Genomic DNA, 21,685 nt, shown 5'->3' on the forward strand with positions numbered 1-21,685 from the left:
AATCAGGAGTGAGGTGTGTTCTGTCTGAATTCACTCAGCAGCTCAGAAGTTGAGCAGCTCAGAAGTTGAATCTTTTCAGTATCAGTGTTGTTGGTGACATCAGTAATATTTAGTGCCTGTCTCTAAACAGTTTGTTTCAGTCAGTTAATTGTTAACTTTTTTGTGTGGCTTTGTTTTACATTAAAAAAAGAGAACACAATAGGCTGTGTATAGTTATTATCAACAAAACATTGAATATTCTGCGCTGGACCGTGTTTAAAATGGAGCTTTAGAGAAAAGTTGTGCTTGAACTAGACACTAAACCAGGGCTTTAATCATAAGAAATAGAAACCTTAGGAGTGGCGTGTGGTCTCCCTGTGTGTGTCATTGGGGCCCATGTGGCAGCAGTTTCAGAAGTACTGCTCCAGTCAGTTTGCATACAATTACTCTTCTTGTATCCAAAAATCGCTACATTTAGATGGTTGGGCTCTGTCAATTAACAGAGATGCAAAATGCTAAATATTTTATAAAATGCTGAAAAGCAAATTAAGTAATGAAGCTGGCCTGTTTTCAGTTGAGTTTTACGTGTGTTTCAGATTGTAGTTTTATACTTTCCATTGAGAGCCTGCTGCAGAATTTTTGGAACCTAAGATTAGGCTTAAGTAATTGCTGTTTTTGCTGGGGTTTAAAATCTATTTCTGTGTTAGTGATTATTTTTAAAACAAATGAACTTAGCGGACTGAAATTCAGTCCACTTTTCTGTTTTGAAGATCAAAGAAAGTGTTACTTACCCCTAAGTTTTTTTGACAAGTTTCTTTAGCCTTTGGAGTTAAGCAAAAGGCAGCTATTTCTGAAGCTGTATATACCTTTTCCAGATTGTATGAGTATTCATACCCAATATTTCAGAGATTTAGCTTCTTAAGTGTAGATTTTCCTGTGATATCTAAATATACATTAAAACATTCTTCTGTTTTGGGGTGCCTGGCTGGCTTAGTCTGTAGGGCATGTGACTTTTGATCTTGGTGTTGTGAGTTTGAACCCTACATTGGGTATAGAGATTACCTAAAAAAGAAAAAGAAAAAAAAAAAAAAAACAACCCTCTTCTCTTTTTACTCTGCCCCCATCCCACTTAACAGAAACGGAAAGTGAAAATGAATTTCGTCCTTTGGATGAAAGGATAGATGAATTTCACCCCAAAGCAACAAGAACCCTCTTTATTGGCAACCTTGAAAAAACCACTACTTATCATGACCTTCGCAACATCTTCCAGCGCTTCGGAGAAATTGTGGTATGTTGTTTTTTTTACAGTAAAAAGTTTTAGATCTTTGTCATAAAACATAAAGCATAGTACAAGATTATATTTGGAAAGATATTTAGATGGTGTAACAAATACTTTTCTCATTTGCCCTGTGTTTTTAACTCCTGCTAAAAGATGGTCTGGCAAAACTCCTTGGGGGACTGTTTTATGTGTGTATATAAAACTATATAATAGGTATTTGTCTTTGTTTTATTTATATATATGTATTTTTCTATCCATTTTTCTTATTTTCTTTGTCCATCGAGTACTGTTTAAAGCCATATCTAGTCCTGTGGGTGGGAAGGAAAATAAGTCTGTAAGAAAGAAGCAGCAACTTAGTATAGGAGTCTTGTGTTATCACAATTCACATCAGAAGTACCTTGGGGATTTACTGGAATGTGGATGTCATGCTGGAAGCTCAGTTCTGTTTTGAAATTTTAATTAGAATCACTTTTTATATTTTGCAAGTCATTAAATTTAGGAATTCGAAGGGTTTTTCTGTTCCTCATGACTCAAAACTTGAGTCACTTTATAGTGAAAATAGTTTGGTTACAGCTTTGTACCCTTGGGATATATATACTATTTTGTTTTGTGTTTGAAAAAAATAGGGAAATTACTTCTGTCTTTCCTAGACTTTGTATTAGTAACAGCAAGAAAATTGTTGTGTATATTTGGACTTTAGAGAGTAAAAAAACGTGCTGGGTAAGAACAGTTACTGTTAACCTTTCAGGTGTGTATGTGTCTGTCCGTCTATTCATCCTTATTTATACACTAAGGTTGAAAGTAAAAATTCTTACTTTTTTTAAATGTTACAATCTAGTGAATAAAATATTTGTGCTTGTAGTTGACCTAAACCTCAAAGGGACTAGGAGCAAGAGATAGAAATGGTTGGTACAAAGTAAGAAAAAACAAGCTATATATTTAGAGAAACAGCAAAACATTCATTTTCCTTTCTTGAATTTCAATTATTTTAAGTTCTTTTATCACACACCCTAATTCCAGCCGTACTGCCTACTTAGATGAGTTCACTTACCTACCTGGGCTCCAGCCTTTTCTGTGACAGAAAAGTTTTATTTATTTTTCTGCTTAGCATTTATGAGTCTATGAGTTGATAAAACTTTCAGATATACTTTTATTTGAATGTGGCTGCTACTTTGAATTTTGGAGGAGTGTAAGAAATTGTATTTGTGTACATAGATACATTTTCATCAGCAGGGTTGCTACAAATGGAGTGATTCTAGTGTTTAAGATCCATGCTTAATAAGTGGCCATGTCCTATTCTGTTTGAAAACCATTATTCCATGTTTGCAATTGCTCACGAGGGTAACTATTTTAATGACACACAAACTTAGGGGAAATGGTCTGCTGCTTATTGATAGATTATGCTGTAGCTAGAAGAACCCTTGTAGTGAGCCTACCCACCAATATTCTTTGGAGACCATTTCTCTTACATGGAGTTATTCTGGATTGTTGCGTTCTACATTTTGGTGAAACTCAGCTCCTATTTACCATTACTTAGAACTGTTTTGAGTATAGGGGTGCCTGGGTGGCTTATGCCATTGAGTGTCCGACACTGAACCTCAGCTCAGGTCTTGATCTCAGGGTTGTGAGCTCAAGCCCTGCATTGGGCTTCTCGCTGGGGGTGAAGCCTATTTAAAAGAAAAAAAAAAAGAACTATTTTAAGTATAAACTACTGCTTTTTTTAAGGATTCCTCAAACTGCTCTTCAAATGCATTATTCATTTTGCTCTGTTTCAGCTTTTGATTATTGGCTTATGACCCTTAAAAAGGCTTAAATATTGTGATTTACAGAATACTTTAGATAATCACCATATGGGTCATTATTGTTTAAGTGTAAGTTTTGCAATCCACGTATCTGGTTTCTCTGGACCATTTTCATGTGTAAGCCAGCTTTTTTACACCACCTTGTCTAAGTAGTGAAGTAGGCAGGACCAGAGTGTCATGCATGAGTACAGGTTTCAGTCTTTCTAAAGAATTGGAGTTAAGGGCGCCTGGCTGGCTCAGTTGAAAGAGCACATGACTTTTGACCTCAGGGTCCTGAGTTCGAGACCCACGTTGGGTGTGGAGATTACTTAATAAATAAACTTAAAAAAAAAATAAAGAGATGGGGCTTTGCCTTTTATAGACTGTTTCTTTAATCAAGGGATGGTGTTCTGATACATCTTCACAAGGTAGTTCAGGTATTTATATATTTATTCATTCTGGATATGAGAGATTATTACTATATATATCAGTCACCAGGCTTGGTTCAGTTAGATACACTGATACATTGAATGAGTCTTCTAATTTAGGATTGCATATTTTAAAAATTTAGGATCACTTTTTTGAAAACTTGATTTCTTTCTCATTCTTATTCTTCTCAGATATTGTATTTTAAATGGCCAGCCAGCCACTAATAAAGGTTTTTAGATTATTGCAGAAGCGAATTACAGTTTACCCTTGAACAGCATGGGTTTTAACTGCATGGATCTGCTTGTATGTGGACTTTTCTTCTTATGATTTTCTCAATAACATTCTCTTTCTTCCAGCTTACTTTAAGGATATAGTATAATAACTTTTACAGAATATGTGTTAATTAACCATGTTATCAGCAAGGCTTCTGGTCAGCAGTAGGGTATGAGTGGTTAAGTTTGGTGGGAGTCAAAAGTTATATGTGGATTTTCAACTGCCTTGGAGGTGGGTGCCCTAACTAACTCCCTTGCCCCCAGCCCCCTGTTGTTCAAGGGTCAGCTGTATTTCTTAGGTTTTTATTAAATAGGCTGCCTTTATTAATCTCTGTACTGTTCCAATTTTAGTATATGTGCTGCTGAATCAAGCACAGCCTTTTTCTTCATAAATCTGTCTTAACACAGGTATTGTGAATTTTAAACTTTGAGTTTGCACTTTCTCTTCTGCAAAGAATTTCACAGAGGAAGGATTTCATGGTTGTGACTACGAATGCTGTGTTGTGTAGTCTTTCAGGCTATTTACAGTTGTATTACAATGTATGGTTTTAACTAAGAAAATGATTTTGGGGAATATGACTGTTTTGAGAAATATGCACTTTGTTTGGGCTTAGTTTATTCTGATTTATTTTCCTGTTGGCCTGTCACTAATTGGTACTAATTGGCTTTTTCAGGATATTGATATTAAGAAAGTAAATGGAGTTCCTCAGTACGCGTTCTTGCAGTACTGTGATATTGCCAGCGTTTGTAAGGCTATTAAGAAGATGGATGGAGAGTACCTTGGAAATAATCGCCTCAAGGTAAAGGACTTTGCATAAGTTATTACACCGTTATGATTTGGAGTGTTTGTGTGTGTGTCTGTCTCATTATTTCAAATTGCAGTACAGTTAGATAACAGTAAAGGTGATATAATTCCCTGCACCCTCATCCTCTTGTACTGTAAGCTGAATTAGTACTTAGCCTGGCAGGATCACTCTTGTGTACATTTCTGTTTGATTTTAACCAGATGTTTCTCCCTTGGGATGATGGTTGATAAGATTCCTACAGAAGACAGATTTTTTCAGAATTCTGTAGTTGAATAATTGGTGACTTTACTAATAGAAATTTCACCTCTCCTATTCAGCTGGGTTTTGGAAAGAGCATGCCTACAAACTGCGTGTGGTTAGACGGGCTTTCTTCAAATGTGTCGGATCAGTATTTAACACGCCATTTCTGCCGATATGGTCCTGTGGTAAAGGTAGGTGGGAGGTTTTGGTGTTGATGTCAGGTTACTTCTGACTCCCTGTTCTTGGAATTCTGTCCTGTCAGCCCCAGTTCTTAATGTTGACGTTTTCTTTTCTTTAAAAATTACTAGTAATTTGTTGTAGAAGGGCTTTTGCATATATTAGCTTATGATGTGAGGAAGTATTTTGAAAAACTATTTTGAACTAGCCATGATGATTAATTTTGAAACTAATTTGCATGATACTGTTAAATAGAAGGTTTTTTAGAGGTTTTTATTATTTTATCTCACATGAAAATTAGTCTAATTATCTAATTATTTACAATCACACAAATATGTCATTAGACTTTATTTTTTAAAAAAGAAGATGACTTTAAAGGGACGATCATACAGTGTTCATCTAGTCAAAGTTTGTAAGGTAGCATACCCACAAACAACAGGAAAAGGGTCTGTGGGCCCCATTCCATTATGTGAAAGTAGAGTTTGAACTCCCTTCTTGAGAGCAGAGTTACACTGTGGTGGGCGTGGTGTATAATTTCAGCATTTCTTTAAATGTAGCTTTTGTTGTTTGGACAAATACACATCATAAAGACTGCTAGTATAAATGGAAAAATCCAGTAGCTTTAAGTTAATAATGCTTGTTTTAACCAAAATTCACTGAAATTTATTGGTGATTAACCAAAATCCACTGAAATTTATTGGTGATTCAGTGTTCTACATTTTTTTCTCTTTCAGGGGTGTTAATTTTTTTTTTTTTTTTTTTTTTTGAGCCCAAACTACAAGAATGCCTACTTAAGTACACAGTACAGAACTTAGTCAACATGCAAAATAAAGAAAGACAAAATAAAGGCATAATGTACCTCAAGGCACAGTAGCCGCAATTGTAAACAGTCCCTACACGTTTTATTATCTTCACTGGGAAAAGCCCTGACATTTTTTCTAGAATTAGAGAAAATGTTTGTTTGTTTTGTTTTTGTTTTTTTTGTGTTTTTTTTGGCAGTGTCCTTGTGACCTAAGATTTTCTTGGGACTGACAATGAGTCTAGTGGATGAGGCTCTTATTTGGTTTTTGTTTTGTCTTTTACAGGTGGTGTTTGACCGCTTAAAAGGCATGGCCCTGGTCCTCTACAATGAAATTGAATATGCGCAAGCAGCTGTAAAAGAGACCAAGGGGAGGAAAATCGGTGGGAATAAAATTAAGGTGTGCAGAATGACTAAGCAGAAGTAAAGCAAATCGCATTGAGACCCCACCCTCTTAATAACTGGCGTTTTGTGGGCGGCCAGCAAGGGACGTGGTTTACAGCAAGTGTGCCGTATGTCCCGTTCTTAAGGGGAACGTTACTATTTTTACATTTGGCTGCTTGAGGGCACAGGGTCATTAACCACAGAACCTTCCCTAAAAATTGTGTCATTCAAGGAAATGTGCCTCTCCACATCCCAGGTACCCAATGCTTACATGTAGACTCTTGGAGCAGGCTGGCCCGCATTCCCCTGTGGGTGTATGCATCCCAGGAACTTGAAGTGTCAGTCATTCCAGTTTCCGGAATGATCCTCTCTTCCTCTTTCCTCCTCTTCTAGAGAGTGGGTAACCACTGAACATACAATCTTTTGTCTGGTGTTTTTGTTTAAAAAACTTTGGTTCAGGAGAACTTGAAGAAATGTATGCACTTAATACCTATGGTGGTTCGATTGAAATAAGATATTAATAGATAACAGGTATCATAGTCTTTTAATAATGACTCTGAGGCCCAGCTGTCAGTGAAGTTTAAATGTTTTATATTTTCTAACTGATTCCAGCAAATATACGTATAGATTGCTGGATTTCATTGATCTGATTACTTGGCAACCTAGCATCCTGATAGGTATTGTTTCAGTTTTCCATTTTGCCTTTTCCACTCCTTCAGTATTAGACTCTGGAACTTAAAAAAAAAATTTTTTTTTCAATTTAATTTTTGAGAGAGGAAGAGAGAGAATGTGTGAGTGAGGAAGGGGTAAAGAGGGAGAGAGGGAGAGAAAGAGAGAATCCCAAGCAGGCACTGTCAGCATCAGAGCCCAGTGTGGGGCTCGAACCCACGGTGAGATCATGACCTGAACTGAAATCAGGAGTCTGATGCTTAACCATCTGAGCCACCTAGGTGCCCCTGGGTTCTAGAACTTTTAATTATACTTCTTTATTGGGGCACCTGGCTGGATCAGGTGGTAGAACATAAGACTCTTAATTTCAGGGTCATGAGTTCAAGCCTTACAGTGGGCATAGAGTTTACATTAAAAAATAATAAAGTAGACCTCGTTGTCAAGATTTGTATTGAATTTGAAAGAGATTTCGAGTTAACAAAATACAGTTCCGGTTAGGACTGTTTAACTTAGTTGAGATAGATTGCTCTTACTTGAAGTTTATCTAGAGGGTTGTGTTGGGAAGGATTTTCAAATCCAATAACACTTTCCATTTTAAAAATCTGAAACTTGAATCAAACACCTGCTATTCTTTGTTTTTAAGGTGGATTTTGCAAATCGGGAAAGCCAGCTGGCATTTTATCACTGTATGGAAAAGTCTGGTCAAGATATCAGAGACTTTTATGAAATGTTAGCAGAAAGAAGGTATGTATTTTTTTTCCCCCAAGCAATAAGGTATGTATTTTAAACCTATCAGCATAACTTGAATTTTAAAATTTCAAATACATAAAATTTATATAGAATTAAATTTTATTTTTCACTCCTTATTTCTAAATTCATCCCCCAAAAACTCCTTTCCTTTTATCCACCCATACAGAAACACAGGTTTATTTTTATGAATTCAGTTTTCATGTGGCTCAGGGGATTTAGGGCAACCTAAATACATTTCTCACTGAAAGCCCTGTAATTTGAAAGAGTTACTATTTTGCTAAATTATAACTTTATGTACAAATATCCTGCCTTACAGTTTTAAATTAAATATGATAACATGTTAAAGGGCGTTACAAACTATTAAGTGCCCTGTATATTTATTTAGTAATGACAACATCCAGATTATCACCATGCATGTGCCCATACAATTAAAAAAAAATTTTTTTTAAAGATTACCAAGAACTTTGTTTTGAATTCACATCTTTTAAATAATAATTTGTGAATCAGCCAAAGCATATATAAATTGGTAACTTTAGCAACATAAAAAGTAAACCTTATTTCCTGTTGTTGATTTTTTTCAGTCATGGTACTGTAGTACAGTATTTGATATTTTTTTCTGCTATTTGTAGGAAACATTGCAGTTCAGAATCATTTTAGTTCTCACAGTTTGAACCAGGCTGTCTCTGTTAGCGTACAACTGCCCCCAAACTGATGATTGATTCTTTTTTAGACTGGATATGTTAAAAACATCGTAACATAGTGTCACCAAGTGCTTCAATAGCTGATCATATTTGAAAATGGAAACTATCAGGGTGTGTTGCGGGAGGGGTGGGGGCAGTGCTCAGTCAGTTGAGTGTCTGACTCTTGATTTTGGCTCAGGTCATAATTGAGGTCGTGGGATCAAGCCCCATGTTGGGCGCTGTGCTGATCAGTGGAGCCTGCTTGGGATCCTCTCTCCCCCTTTGCCCCTTCCTTGCGCATGTGTGCTCTCTCAAAAAACTAAAAAGAAAATGGAAACTATTATCCATGTGGTCAGGCTGTTTGTCCAAACATGTCTCTGTGATTAAGTGTCCTGGAATGTTACCACTGGATCTCCACCCCTGTACGTATGCATTAAACAAAAGGCTGCGTGTGAAAAATGCCTTTAGACACTCTAGTTCAAGTATAAAAGGGGTTCTGCAAGTATGAGTCAGATCCTGATTGTGCTGCCAGAAACCTGTTGAATACATTGATTCCCTTTTTACATGTTTTTGCCACTTTGTTTTTAAGTTACAGAAGAAGGTATATAGTTCTTGAGTCCTTTCCTTGTGGAATATTGAACAACGTTCAGTGAATGCCGGGAAAGTTTTTTATTTTTATTTTTTTTAAAGATTTTATTTTTGGGGCGCCTGGGTGGCGCAGTCGGTTAAGCGTCCGACTTCAGCCAGGTCACGATCTCGCGGTCCGTGGGTTCGAGCCCCGCGTCGGGCTCTGGGCTGATGGCTCAGAGCCTGGAGCCTGTTTCCGATTCTGTGTCTCCCTCTCTCTCTGCCCCTCCCCCGTTCATGCTCTGTCTCTCTCTGTCCCAAAAATAAATAAACGTTGAAAAAAAAAATTTTTTTTTTTAAAAAATAAAGATTTTATTTTTAAGTAATCTCTATACCCAAAATGTGAGCTCAGACTTACAACCTCCAGATCAAGTGTCGCACGCTCTACCAACCAAGCCAGCCAGGCAGCCGTGAGGAGGTTTTGTTTTGTTTTGTTTTGTTTTAATGAAAAATGTACCCCACAGCCAAATTCCCAAAAGCCTGAACTTCTATAAAGATTTGATGGTTTTTCACTTAGTAGACTGGAGTCCACAGCCCTCTAGCCGGAATGTTGGTTTCGATATAAGGTCTTTCTGTTGTGTGTGTGTGTGTGTGTGTGTGTGTGTGTGTGTGTGTGAGAGAGAGAGAGAGAGAGAGAGAGAGAGAGAGAGAACGCGCACACACGTGAGAGCATACATGTGCATATGCATGAGAATATATGTGTCTGTGGAGAGAGAAGAAAGGTCTCCACCCTGGCTCCCCAAGTAGCAGTTCAAAGTCATTTTTAACATTTTTAGTACTTACAGGAATTCTTACCCATATGCCAGTACGAAGTGTGTTGGTGGTCTGGTGGCACCTAAGACAAAACATCCATTAAAATCCTCTATGCATACATTAAATATTTTTCAAAGAATAGTGTCTTGTGAGGGTTGGATAATGCTGTGTGGGTGTTAATTTTTGTATATTACCACTTTTAAATTCACTCATTTTACTGACGTTCTGGCTCTGGCTTTGTTCTTTGGTTTTTACCCGTGGCTATTTATCCCTTTTGAATGGAATTTATCTCCTAAAGTAGGAAGCAGAAGGGTGTGACCCAGTTTTGCCCCATTTTTTTTTAGATGGCAGTGCTTATGGAGTGCACTCTTTGCAGTAGAACTTGAGGATATCTGCCCTTCATACAGAGTGGAAGGAAGCCATCCCACTGAATGCGTAATAAATGAATGAATGAAAAAATGGTTTACCTCTAATGGTAGTTTCCCTCAGGAATGCAAACAGTGACCGATTTGCATAGGGTTCTGCAGTTTAAAAGTAGCATTTCATTTATTCCTTCTTATCTTGTGTTACTTTTAGTGGAACCGAAGATCAGATCGCCTTGCTGATAAGGTCACAGGCTAAGATTTTAGTCTGGAGATAAACCCAGTGCTCCTTCCTGCTGGTGCATGGAGCTTTATACTTTACCAAAATGATTCTCAAGATAAATTTACAAGAGCCTATTATGCTTTAAATGAATTTCCCACCTACTTAGGGGAATTGGGATATTGTGCAGTCACGTGAACAGAGTTCTCAAAACCTGGCTTTTCCAGGTTCCTGAACACCCTTTTGTCCAAGGTTCAGTGTTGAGTTGTACTGTCTCTTACTTGAGTTCTTTGAGGACAGGAACGCTCATTTCTTTTGGTAGTCATAAGGCCCAGCAAAATATGTGCAAAATCAGTATTTATTAAACTGAACAGTGCTCCAGCACTAACATTTACACATATACCTTTGGCTTCTGTAAATATTTTCATATTTTTGGGTATAGTTGTAGTCTGATTAAAACATCTCTCAAGCCTACTGTTAATGTGGGCAGTGAACTAGTGGCCATTCTAGGTGTCTTAATCATTTTATATTAGCATGAAAGTAGGGTGCCTGGGTGGCACAGTTGGTTAAGCGTCTGACTCTTGATTTCAGCTTAGGTCATGATCTCATGATTCATGAGATCGAGCCTTACATTGGGCTCTGTGCGCTGACAGCGTGGAACTGCTTGGGACTCTCTCTCTGTCCCTCCCCCACTCGTGTGCGTGTGCCTGCGCGCGCGCGTGCTCTCTCTCTCTCTCTCTCTCTCTTTCATATAAACATTTCTTTTAAAAAGAAAGCATACAGTATATTTATGAAAGTGGTGCTTCCTTGGAATTTATGGTGGCAATGAATTAGCCAAGTTCCATGCCTAGTAACATTTGCAAGATGGCTGGCTATTATTTAGGCAAAGCCTCTGATTCCTGTGGAACTCTAAGAAAGACCATCTCTAAACCAATTAAATAACATAGGGGTGCCTAGGTGCTTCAGTTGGTTGAGTGTCTGACTTTGGCTCGGGTCACCATCTCGCGGTTTGTGAGTTCAAGCCCCACGTTGGACTCTGTGCTGACAGCTTGAAGCCTGGATCCTGCTTCGGATTTTGTGTCTCCATCTCTCTCTGCCCCTCCCCCACTCACGCTCTGGTCTCTCTCTCAAAAATAAATAAACATTAAAAAAAAATAACCTAGATAATGTAAAAAAAAATACTCTTTTTGGACTGAGAAATGCCATACAAATATATATAATAATGTGTGATGCTTCTAGTGTTTGGATATTAAGTCTTTAAATACTTCATTTGCTGTGGAGAGTGTATTGGAACAACACCCAGTAGTAGCTTTGACATATTTTCCTCTCGTCTCCTCCCTTCCCCCCCCCCTTTTTTTTTTTTGAGAAAGCATGTACACACGTATGTGTGAACAGGGGAGAGGCAGAGAGAGAGAATTCCAAGCAGCCCCCATACTGTTAGCATAGCGCCCAACACGGGGCTTGAACTCACAAACTGCGAGATCATGACCTGAAAGAGACGCTTAACCAACTGAGCCACCCAGGAACCCCACTGACATATTTTTCTAAGGTTCATTCTTTCAATAGATATTTCAGTCCTTCCTATGAGTCAAGCACTGTTACAAGAGCTAGAAAAACTTGTAGCCAAGGAGACAAAGCTCATGCCATTAGGGGCTTAAGTTCTAGATTTTTGTTTCAGTGAGCCACTAATGGCAGTACTTTGTAGAATGCATGACCTGCTTGAGAGAACAAAAATGGAGAGTGAACGAGAGTGAAAGAATTAGTCTCTGTTATGGGTGAATTTCATTTTATCTATCATACATGTTCTTGTGTGTAAATTTAATCTTATCTTAAATGCCCCCTATAGGTCACTGTAAGAGAAAACCATGGTGAATTCCTTTACAATTGAGGAATCCTTTCACAAAGCTTGTAATCAGTTCATGGGTTGGGGAAAAGTAACAATATGACTGAAGGTCTTCACATTATGTTAGGAAAGTTCTTACAAATGTTATCTTATTTAATCTTAAGTACCTTCTGAGGAAAGGTTACCATCATTTTACAAGTGAGGAGACAGCCTAGGGAGACTGGCCCCCAGCATGCTTTTTTAAACTGTGAATTGAGATAGATGTGTTATCAGTATCCTATGGGTCACATAGGTGGGAGGATTTCAATTAAAATATTTTTTAATATTTAATATTTTAATTAAACTATTTTTACCAGTAGTACGTTTTTTTCCCAGATTGTGGTAAGAATATTTTTGGCAGAAAAGTAATTATGAAAGACTCAGAAGTGTGGGGATGTGATACTGTGTAATATACTAGTGATCATTATGTCATACCACCTCATACCAAAAAAGGGGGGGGGGGCTGAAGTGTCATCCAGTAGAAACATGTAGACTAAACTGTGGTTTTAAATTTTTTTTAAGCTTATTTATTTCATTTGAGAGCGAGCATGCACACATGTGAGGGGCAGAGAGGGAGAGAGAGAGAGAATCCCAAATAGGCTGTACACTGTCAGCGTGGACCCCATGTGGGGCTTGATCCCACAAACCATGAGATCATGACCTGAACTGAAATCAAGTTGCATTTTTAATCGACTGAACCAGTTTTAAATTTTCTGGTAGACATAAAAATGTGGGGAAAAAAAGGTGACATTAATTTCATTTAACTCATAGCTTTAAAATATTACCATTTCAACATGTAATCAATCTAAATTATTTGAAGGGTTTCTTTTTTAAAAGATAAATGTACCAAGTCCAATGTGTATTTTATAGTCACATCTCAAATTTTAAGTTACTGATAGCCACATGTAAATTGCGGCTATGTACCATATTGGACCATCCAAGTCTAATGATTAAATAATGGCAAAGATTTTTAGAATAGGGCTTTTAATCTCATATGTGTGATTAAATGTGTAAATGACAAGGACACAAAAGAACTAATGTATTCTTTTTTGAATTTGATAGAGAGGAACGAAGGGGATCTTATGACTATAGCCAAGATCGTACATATTATGAGAATGTTCGTACTCCGGGCACATATCCTGAGGACTCCAGACGGGACTATCCAGCTCGAGGGAGAGAATTTTATTCAGAATGGGAAACTTACCAAGGAGACTACTATGAATCACGATACTATGACGATCCTCGGGAATACAGGGATTACAGAAATGATCCTTATGAACAGGATATTCGGGAATACAGTTATAGGCAAAGGGAACGAGAAAGAGAACGCGAAAGATTTGAGTCTGACCGAGACAGAGACCACGAGAGGCGGCCAAGTGAGCGCAGTCAGAGCCCGGTGCACCTGCGGCGCCCCCAGAGCCCTGGCACCTCTCCCTCACAGTCCGAGCGGCTGCCGAGTGACTCAGAGAGGAGGATTTACAGCAGGTCCTCAGATCGGAGTGGAAGCTGTAGCTCACTTTCCCCTCCAAGATATGAAAAACTGGACAAATCTCGTTTGGAACGCTATACAAAAAATGAAAAGGCAGATAAAGAAAGGACTTTTGATCCTGAGAGAGTAGAAAGAGAGAGACGCTTAATAAGGAAGGAGAAAGTGGAAAAGGACAAAACTGAAAAGCAGAAACGAAAAGGAAAAGTTCATTCTCCTAGTTCTCAGTCTTCAGAGACAGACCAAGAAAATGAGAGGGAACAGAGCCCCGAAAAATCAAGGAGTTCTAACAAACTGAGCAGAGAAAAAGCTGACAAAGAAGGGATAGCAAAAAACCGCCTTGAGCTCATGCCCTGTGTAGTTTTGACCCGAGTGAAAGAAAAAGAGGGGAAAGTTATTGACCATACTCCCTTGGAAAAGCTGAAAGCCAAGCTTGATAATGACACTGCCAAGTCTTCTGCCCTAGATCAGAAACTTCAGGTCTGTCAGACAGAGCCCACAAAGTCTGACTTGTCTAAACTGGAACCGGTTCGAATGAAAGTGCCAAAGGAAAAGGGCCTGTCAAGCCACATAGAAGTGGTAGATAAGGAAGGCAGGCTTAAATCCAGGAAGCACCTAAAACCAGAGCAGACTGCTGATGGGGTCAGCGCTGCAGACTTGGAGAAGCTGGAAGCAAGGAAGCGGCGCTTTGCAGATTCCAATTTGAAAGTAGAAAAGCAAAAATCCGAAGTCAAGAAAAGTAGTCCAGAGATGGAGGAAGCTCGGGTACTTTTAAAAAAGCAGCCTGACCTATCCTCTAGAGACATCCTTCTGCTGAGGGAAGGAGAGTCAGAAAGAAAGCCTGCGAGGAAAGAAATTCTTAAACGAGAATCTAAGAAAATAAAACTAGACAGACTTAATGCTGCTCCCAGCCCCAAAGAGTGTCAGGAGCTTGCCAGCGTTTCTGTTGGGACTGGCTCAAGGCCCAACTCAGACCTACAAGCAAGGCTGGGAGAACCAGTATGTGACTCTGTGGAAAATCAAGAAATCCAGTCAAAAAAACCTATTCCCTCAAAACCACAACTCAAACAGCTGCAATTATTAGATGATCAGGGACCAGAGAGAGAAGATATTAGGAAAAACTATTGCAGTCTTCGTGATGAAACACTTGAATGTAAACCAAGCCAAGAGAAACCACATTCAGTAAATACTGAAGAAAAAATTGGCATTGATATTGATCACACGCAGAGTTACCGAAAACAAATGGAGCAGAGTCGGAGAAAACAGCAGATGGAGATGGAAATAGCCAAGTCTGAGAAGTTTGGCAGTCCTAAAAAAGATGTAGATGAATATGAAAGACGTAGTTTGGTTCACGAGGTAGGCAAACCCCCCCAAGATGTTACTGACGACTCTCCTCCGAGCAAAAAGAAAAGGATGGACCACGTGGATTTTGATGTCTGCACCAAGAGAGAGAGGAATTACAGAAGTTCACGCCAGATCAGTGAAGATTCTGAAAGGGCTGGCGGTTCTCCCAGCATCCGACATGGCTCTTTCCATGAAGACGACGACCCTATAGGCTCCCCTAGGCTCATGTCAGTAAGAGGGTCTCCTAAAGTAGATGAGAAAGGTCTCCCCTATTCTAACATCACAGTCAGAGAAGAGTCTTTAAAATTTAATCCTTATGATTCTAGCAGGAGAGAACAGATGGCAGACATGGCCAAAATAAAGCTCTCTGTCTTGAATTCTGAAGATGAACTAAACCGGTGGGATTCTCAAATGAAACAAGATGCCAGCAGATTTGATGTGAGTTTCCCAAACAGCATAATTAAGAGAGACAGCCTTCGAAAGAGGTCTGTACGTGACTTGGAACCTGGGGAGGTGCCTTCTGATTCTGATGAAGACGGTGAACACAAATCCCACTCACCCAGAGCCTCTGCACTATATGAAAGTTCTCGGTTGTCTTTTTTATTGAGGGACAGAGAAGACAAGCTACGTGAGCGAGAGGAAAGACTCTCCAGTTCTTTAGAAAGGAACAAATTTTACTCTTTTGCACTGGATAAGACAATCACACCAGACACGAAGGCTTTGCTTGAAAGAGCTAAGTCCCTCTCTTCATCTCGAGAAGAAAACTGGTCTTTTCTTGATTGGGACTCCCGTTTTGCCAATTTTCGAAACAACAAAGATAAAGAGAAGGTTGACTCTGCTCCAAGACCTATTCCATCCTGGTACATGAAAAAGAAGAAAATTCGGACTGATTCCGAAGGAAAAATGGATGATAAAAAAGATGACCATAAAGAAGAAGAACAGGAAAGACAAGAATTATTTGCTTCTCGTTTTTTACACAGCTCAATCTTTGAACAAGATTCCAAGCGATTGCAGCATCTGGAGAGAAAAGACGAGGAATCAGACTTCGTTGCTGGCAGGTTGTATGGGAGGCAGGCGTCTGATGGAGCAAACAGCACAGCTGACGTGATTCAAGAGCCAGTAGTTCTTTTCCATAGCAGATTTATGGAACTCACGCGAATGCAACAGAAAGAAAAGGAAAAAGACCAAAAACCCAAAGAGGCTGAAAAACAGGAAGATACAGAGGATCATCCTGAGACCCCAGAATCTGCCTCTGAGAGTAAAGAGGTGGAACCGAAGACCCCCCTTCCCATTGGGCCTCCTGCTGTCACAGCTGTAACTCCAGAGTCAGTATCGTCATCACCGGAAAAGGTGACAGCAGGTGAAAAAGCAGGGGAGGTGCCTTTGGTGACAGAAGAGAAGCTCCGGGAGCCAGCCTCTGCCTCAGAAGAAGCAAAGCCTGTGTCTGAGCAGGCTCCCACTGCTGTGCAGCAAACCGAGCAAGGCGACCTGCCCCCAGGAGCGGACGCCAATAAAGATGCTGCCAGGACTCCATCAGTTGTTGAAGAAAGTTCATCAGTTGACCAGCTGCCTTATCTGGACACCAAGCCTCCAACTCCTGGGGCCTCATTTTCTCAGGTTGAGGTCACTGTAGATCCAGAACCCGACAGTGCCCAACCGCTTTCAAAACCAACTCAGAAGCCTGAGGACGCTGATGAGCCCAAAGTGGAAAAGCCAAACTCAGCTGCTAATGTTGAGCCCAGTGCAAATCCAAAAGCTGAAGTTGTCCCTGAGGTTCAGCCTCAAGCTGCTGAAGACATTGAGGTCGATCCTCCGGTTGCCACGAAAGATAAAAAGCCAAACAAAAGTAAGCGTTCCAAGACCCCTGTTCAGGCCACCGCAGCAAGTACTGTGGAGAAGCCTGTCACCCGGAAGAGCGAGCGGATAGACCGGGAGAAACTCAAGCGGTCCAATTCTCCGCGGGGAGAAGCACAGAAGCTTTTAGAATTGAAGATGGAGGCAGAGAAGATTACGAGGACCGCCTCTAAAAATGCCACGGCAGACCCAGAACACCCAGAACCAAGCTTGCCCCTCAGCCGAACGAGGCGTCGGAACGTGAGGAGTGTCTATGCAACCATGGGAGACCACGAGAGCCGCTCTCCCGTCAAGGAGCCCACTGAGCAGCCACGAGTGACCAGGAAGAGACTGGAGCGAGAGCTGCAGGAGGCCGCGGCGGTTCCCACGACCCCACGGAGGGGAAGGCCTCCGAAAACACGCCGTCGAGCTGAAGAAGATGAGGAGACCGAGGCCAAAGAACCAGTTGAGACGCTCAAACCAGCGGAGGGATGGAGGTCCCCACGAGCCCAAAAATCAGGAGCTGCTGGTGGCCCACAAGGGAAAAGGGGCAAAAACGAGCCAAAAGTTGATGCTGAACGTCTGGAGGCGGCCACTGAGGTGAGTCCCCAGGTCAGTGTGAAAGAAAATAATACAAAGTCCAAGGCTGATAAAGAAGAAGCAGGAAGTGAACAGAAACGTGACAAAAAAGAAATTGGCACAGACAAAAATGTACCGGAAGCCCCTGCAGTTGAAGTGGTGGAGAAAAAAGCAGCCCCTGAAAAAAACTCCAAGTCAAAGAGAGGGAGATCTCGAAACTCTAGGTCAGCAGCAGACAAATCTGCAAATCTGAAAACCACGGATACCGGTGCAAGTCCCAGCGTGGCCGCGGGCCCTGCGGGGCCAGCAGTGGAAAAGGAAGCTGAGGTAGTGGCGGGTCCCCCTGAGAAGAGCGAGAGTCCCCAGAAGGAGGGGAGTTTATCTTCCCAGTTGAACAGCGATCCTGCCCATCTGGAGAAGGAACCGGAGGAGAAGGAAGATGTGTCTGCCACTACGCCGTCCCCAGAACCAAATCAGTTAGCCAGGCAGATGGAGCTGGAGCAGGCCGTGGAGAACATCGCGAAGCTCACTGAGACCACCTCCGCGGCCTTCAAGGCGGCGGCCACAGATGCACCAGAGGGCCTCTCCACAGAGGATGGGGACAAGCCCGCACACCAAGCAAGTGAAACAGAACTGGCTGCGGCCATTGGCTCCATCATCAATGACATTTCTGGGGAGCCAGAAAACTTCCCAGCAGCCCCCCCTTACCCTGCAGAACCACAGGCAGATCTACAGCCCCGTCCTCAAGTGCTGCGGCCCCCTGGGGAGGGAATGGAGCCTGAGACCCATGAGGCTGTGTCCGGCATCTTGGAGACCGAGGCTACCGCAGAATCTTCTGGGCCACCAGTCAGTGCCCCTGACCCCTCAGCAGGCCCAGCAGATACCAAGGAAGCTGGAGGGAACAGCAGCGAACCCTCCCAGCCAGTGCCAGAAGCCAAAGGATCAAAAGAAGCAGAAGTCCCTCTTGCTCGGAAAGAGAAAGGGCGCCAGAAGACAACTCGATCACGCCGCAAACGGAATACAAATAAGAAAACGGGGGTCAGTACAGAGACTCCCGTCTCTGAACCTGACCAAGGTCAAAGCAAGAGTCCTGCTATAAATGAGGGGAGGGCGGCGCCACCCCCAGAAGCGCCACAGGAAGAGAAGCAGAGAGAAAAGCCCCAGTCCGCTCCACCTGAGTCCTGTTCTTCTGACCCAAGCAAGACCCCATCCCTGGAGAACTTGTCCCAAGACAGCAGCGTGGAAGAAAAGACACCGACCAGAGCATCTGCACTCCCAGACCTTCCCCCGCCCTCCCAGCCAGCACCAGTGGAGGATGAGCCTCAAGCCAGATTCAAGGTGCATTCCATCATCGAAAGTGACCCAGTGACCCCACCCAGTGACTCCAGCACACCCACACCCCCAATTCCTTCTGTAACTGCAGCAAAGCTCCCACCTCCTGTCGCCTCTGGGGGGGTCCCACACCAGAGCTCCTCTACGAAGGTCACAGAGTGGATCACAAGGCAGGAGGAGCCTCGGGCTCAGTCCACCCCATCTCCAGCTCTTCCCCCAGACACGAAAGCTTCTGACATCGACACCAGCTCCAGTACGCTGAGGAAGATCCTCATGGACCCCAAATACGTCTCCGCCACTGGCGTCACTTCCACGAGTGTCACGACTGCCATTGCAGAGCCCGTCAGTTCCGCCCCTTGCCTGCATGAGGCACCACCCCCTCCTCCAGTTGAGTCTAAAAAGCCTCTTTTAGAAGAAAAACCAGCTCCAGTAACCAACACCTCTGACACACAGGCCCCAGAGGCTCCAGTAGCCACTGAAAAGGAAAAGGTGGCTCCAGTCATTGCTCCCAAAATTACTTCTGTTATTAGTCGGATGCCCGTGAGCATTGATTTGGAGAACTCGCAAAAGATCACTCTGGCAAAACCAGCTCCTCAAACCCTGACTGGCCTGGTGAGCGCTCTGACGGGCCTGGTGAATGTGTCCTTGGTCCCAGTGAATGCCCTTACCGGCCCGGTGAATGCCCTCAAAAGCTCTGTGAAGGGCCCGGTGACCACACTGAAAGGTTTGGTAAACACTCCTGCCGGCCCCGTGAACGTCCTAAAGGGGCCCGTGAACGTTCTGACGGGGCCAGTGAACGTTCTCACCACCCCGGTGAACGCCACCGTGGGCGCGGTGAACGCCGCTGCAGGTGCGGTGAACGCCACCGTGGGCGCGGTGAACGCCGCTGCGGGCACCATGAATGCAGGCGCGGTGACAGTCACAGCAGGTGCAGTGACCGCTGCCTCTGGCAGTGTGACTGCCACAACAGGTGCAGTAACTGTGGCAGGTGCAGTGATTACACCGTCAGCAAAGTGCAAACCCAGACCGAGCACTAATGAAAACAGTCGGTTCCACCCGGGGTCTATGTCGGTGATTGACGACCGTCCAGCAGACACGGGCTCTGGTGCCGGCCTGCGTGTGAACACATCCGAAGGGGTCGTGCTGCTGAGCTATTCGGGGCAGAAGACTGAAGGCCCGCAGCGGATCAGCGCCAAGATTAGCCAGATCCCCCCCGCCAGTGCAATGGACATCGAATTTCAGCAGTCAGTGTCCAAGTCCCAGGTCAAACCAGATGCTGTTGCACCAGCGCAGCCTTCGCCCAAAGGCCCCCAGGCCCCTTCAGGCTATGCAAATGTGGCCACCCATTCTACTCTGGTACTGACTGCCCAGACGTACAACGCGTCTCCTGTGATTTCATCTGTTAAGGCTGACCGTCCATCCCTGGAGAAGCCCGAGCCCATTCACCTCTCTGTGTCCACCCCTGTCACCCAGGGTGGCACAGTGAAGGTTCTCACCCAGGGCATAAACACACCCCCAGTGCTGGTTCACAACCAGCTGGTCCTCACCCCAAGCATAGTCACCACTAATAAAAAGCTTGCTGACCCCGTCACCCTCAAAATAGAGACCAAGGTCCTTCAGCCGGCTAACCTGGGGTCTGCACTCACTCCCCACCACCCTCCTGCTCTGCCCAGCAAACTGCCTACAGAAGTGAACCACGTCGCCTCGGGGCCCAGTACCCCGACAGATCGAACGGTCTCCCATTTGGCAGCCACAAAGCCAGATGCGCATTCTCCTCGCCCCAGCGGGCCCGCTCCGACCCCCTTCCCGAGAGCGTGCCACCCCAGCAGCACCACATCCACCGCGCTCTCCACTAATGCCACGGTCATGCTGGCTGCGGGCATTCCTGTGCCTCAGTTCATCTCTAGCATACACCCGGAGCAGTCTGTCATCATGCCCCCGCACAGCATCACCCAGACCGTGTCCCTCAGCCACCTGTCCCAGGGCGAGGTGAGAATGAACACTCCCACGCTGCCCAGCATCACCTACAGCATCCGGCCAGAGACCCTTCACTCTCCGAGGGCCCCTCTGCAGCCCCAGCAGATAGAGGTCCGGGCCCCGCAGCGTGCAGGCACACCGCAGCCAGCCACAGCTGGCGTGCCGGCCTTGGCCCCCCAACACCCTGCAGAGGAAGAAGTGCATTATCACCTCCCTGTCGCTCGAGCTGCGGCCCCTGTGCAGTCAGAGGTGCTGGTCATGCAGTCTGAGTACCGACTGCACCCGTACACCGTGCCCCGGGACGTGAGGATCATGGTGCATCCGCACGTGACGGCAGTCAGCGAGCAGCCCCGGGCAGCCGACGGGGTAGTGAAGGTGCCACCAGCCAGCAAGGTCCCTCAGCAGCCCGGGAAAGACGCCGCCAAGACCGCAGATGCCAAAGCCGCGCCAGCCCCCGCCCCCCACGGTGAGGCCCGCATCCTCACGGTCACCCCCAGCAGCCAGCTCCAGGGGCTGCCTCTCACCCCACCCGTGGTGGTGACCCATGGGGTGCAGATCGTGCACTCCAGCGGGGAGCTGTTTCAGGAGTACAGATACGGAGACATCCGCACCTACCACAGCCCCGCGCAGCTCACACACACGCAGTTTCCTGCTGCCACCTCCATCGGTCTACCTCCTCGGACCAAGGCTCCCGCTCAGGTGAGTGCCACAGATCAGCCTTACTCCCTATAGCGGTTGAGACGCCAGTGAGGTCCCCGAAACGTGTTGCCGTTTTCGTGAGTTTAAAGAGGAGCTCCCTAAATTGCAGGATGAGGGGATCAGGTCACAATGCAGAGGGCGGAGACACGGGAAGGAGCTGTGGGAACCAGGAGGTGGCTACTGGCTGCAGCGGGGGAGGAGGGGGGAGCGAGCGGGTGACCTCCCACCAGAACCTTCAATCCCGAGTACCCAAGAGGATCGCCACCGTGGGCCTGGCTCACCAGAGGTGCCTGAGGCCGACCCTGCCCAGAAACCCATGGCCAGTTGGTGCGGGGCAGGGTGCTGG

At 43.9% G+C, this 21,685-nt stretch overlaps 1 protein-coding gene across 2 annotated transcripts in view; it reads left to right on the top strand.

Moving 5' to 3' along the window:
• The window catches only part of SPEN (spen family transcriptional repressor), a 101,461-nt gene that overhangs the window by 76,741 nt on the left and 3,035 nt on the right, over positions 1-21,685 (top strand). For both annotated transcript variants that reach the window (XM_086715775.1, XM_086715773.1), the window contains 6 exons: positions 1,116-1,267; positions 4,415-4,540; positions 4,864-4,977; positions 6,049-6,162; positions 7,459-7,559; positions 13,152-21,339. In XM_086715775.1, the coding sequence (XP_086571901.1) occupies positions 1,116-1,267; positions 4,415-4,540; positions 4,864-4,977; positions 6,049-6,162; positions 7,459-7,559; positions 13,152-21,339 (8,795 nt within the window). The remainder of the gene's footprint in view (positions 1-1,115; positions 1,268-4,414; positions 4,541-4,863; positions 4,978-6,048; positions 6,163-7,458; positions 7,560-13,151; positions 21,340-21,685) is intronic.

Source organism: Puma concolor, chromosome C1 (genome assembly GCF_028749965.1).
Source record: "Puma concolor isolate L17-30 chromosome C1, mPumCon1.1.hap2, whole genome shotgun sequence".
NCBI lineage: Eukaryota > Metazoa > Chordata > Mammalia > Carnivora > Felidae > Puma > Puma concolor.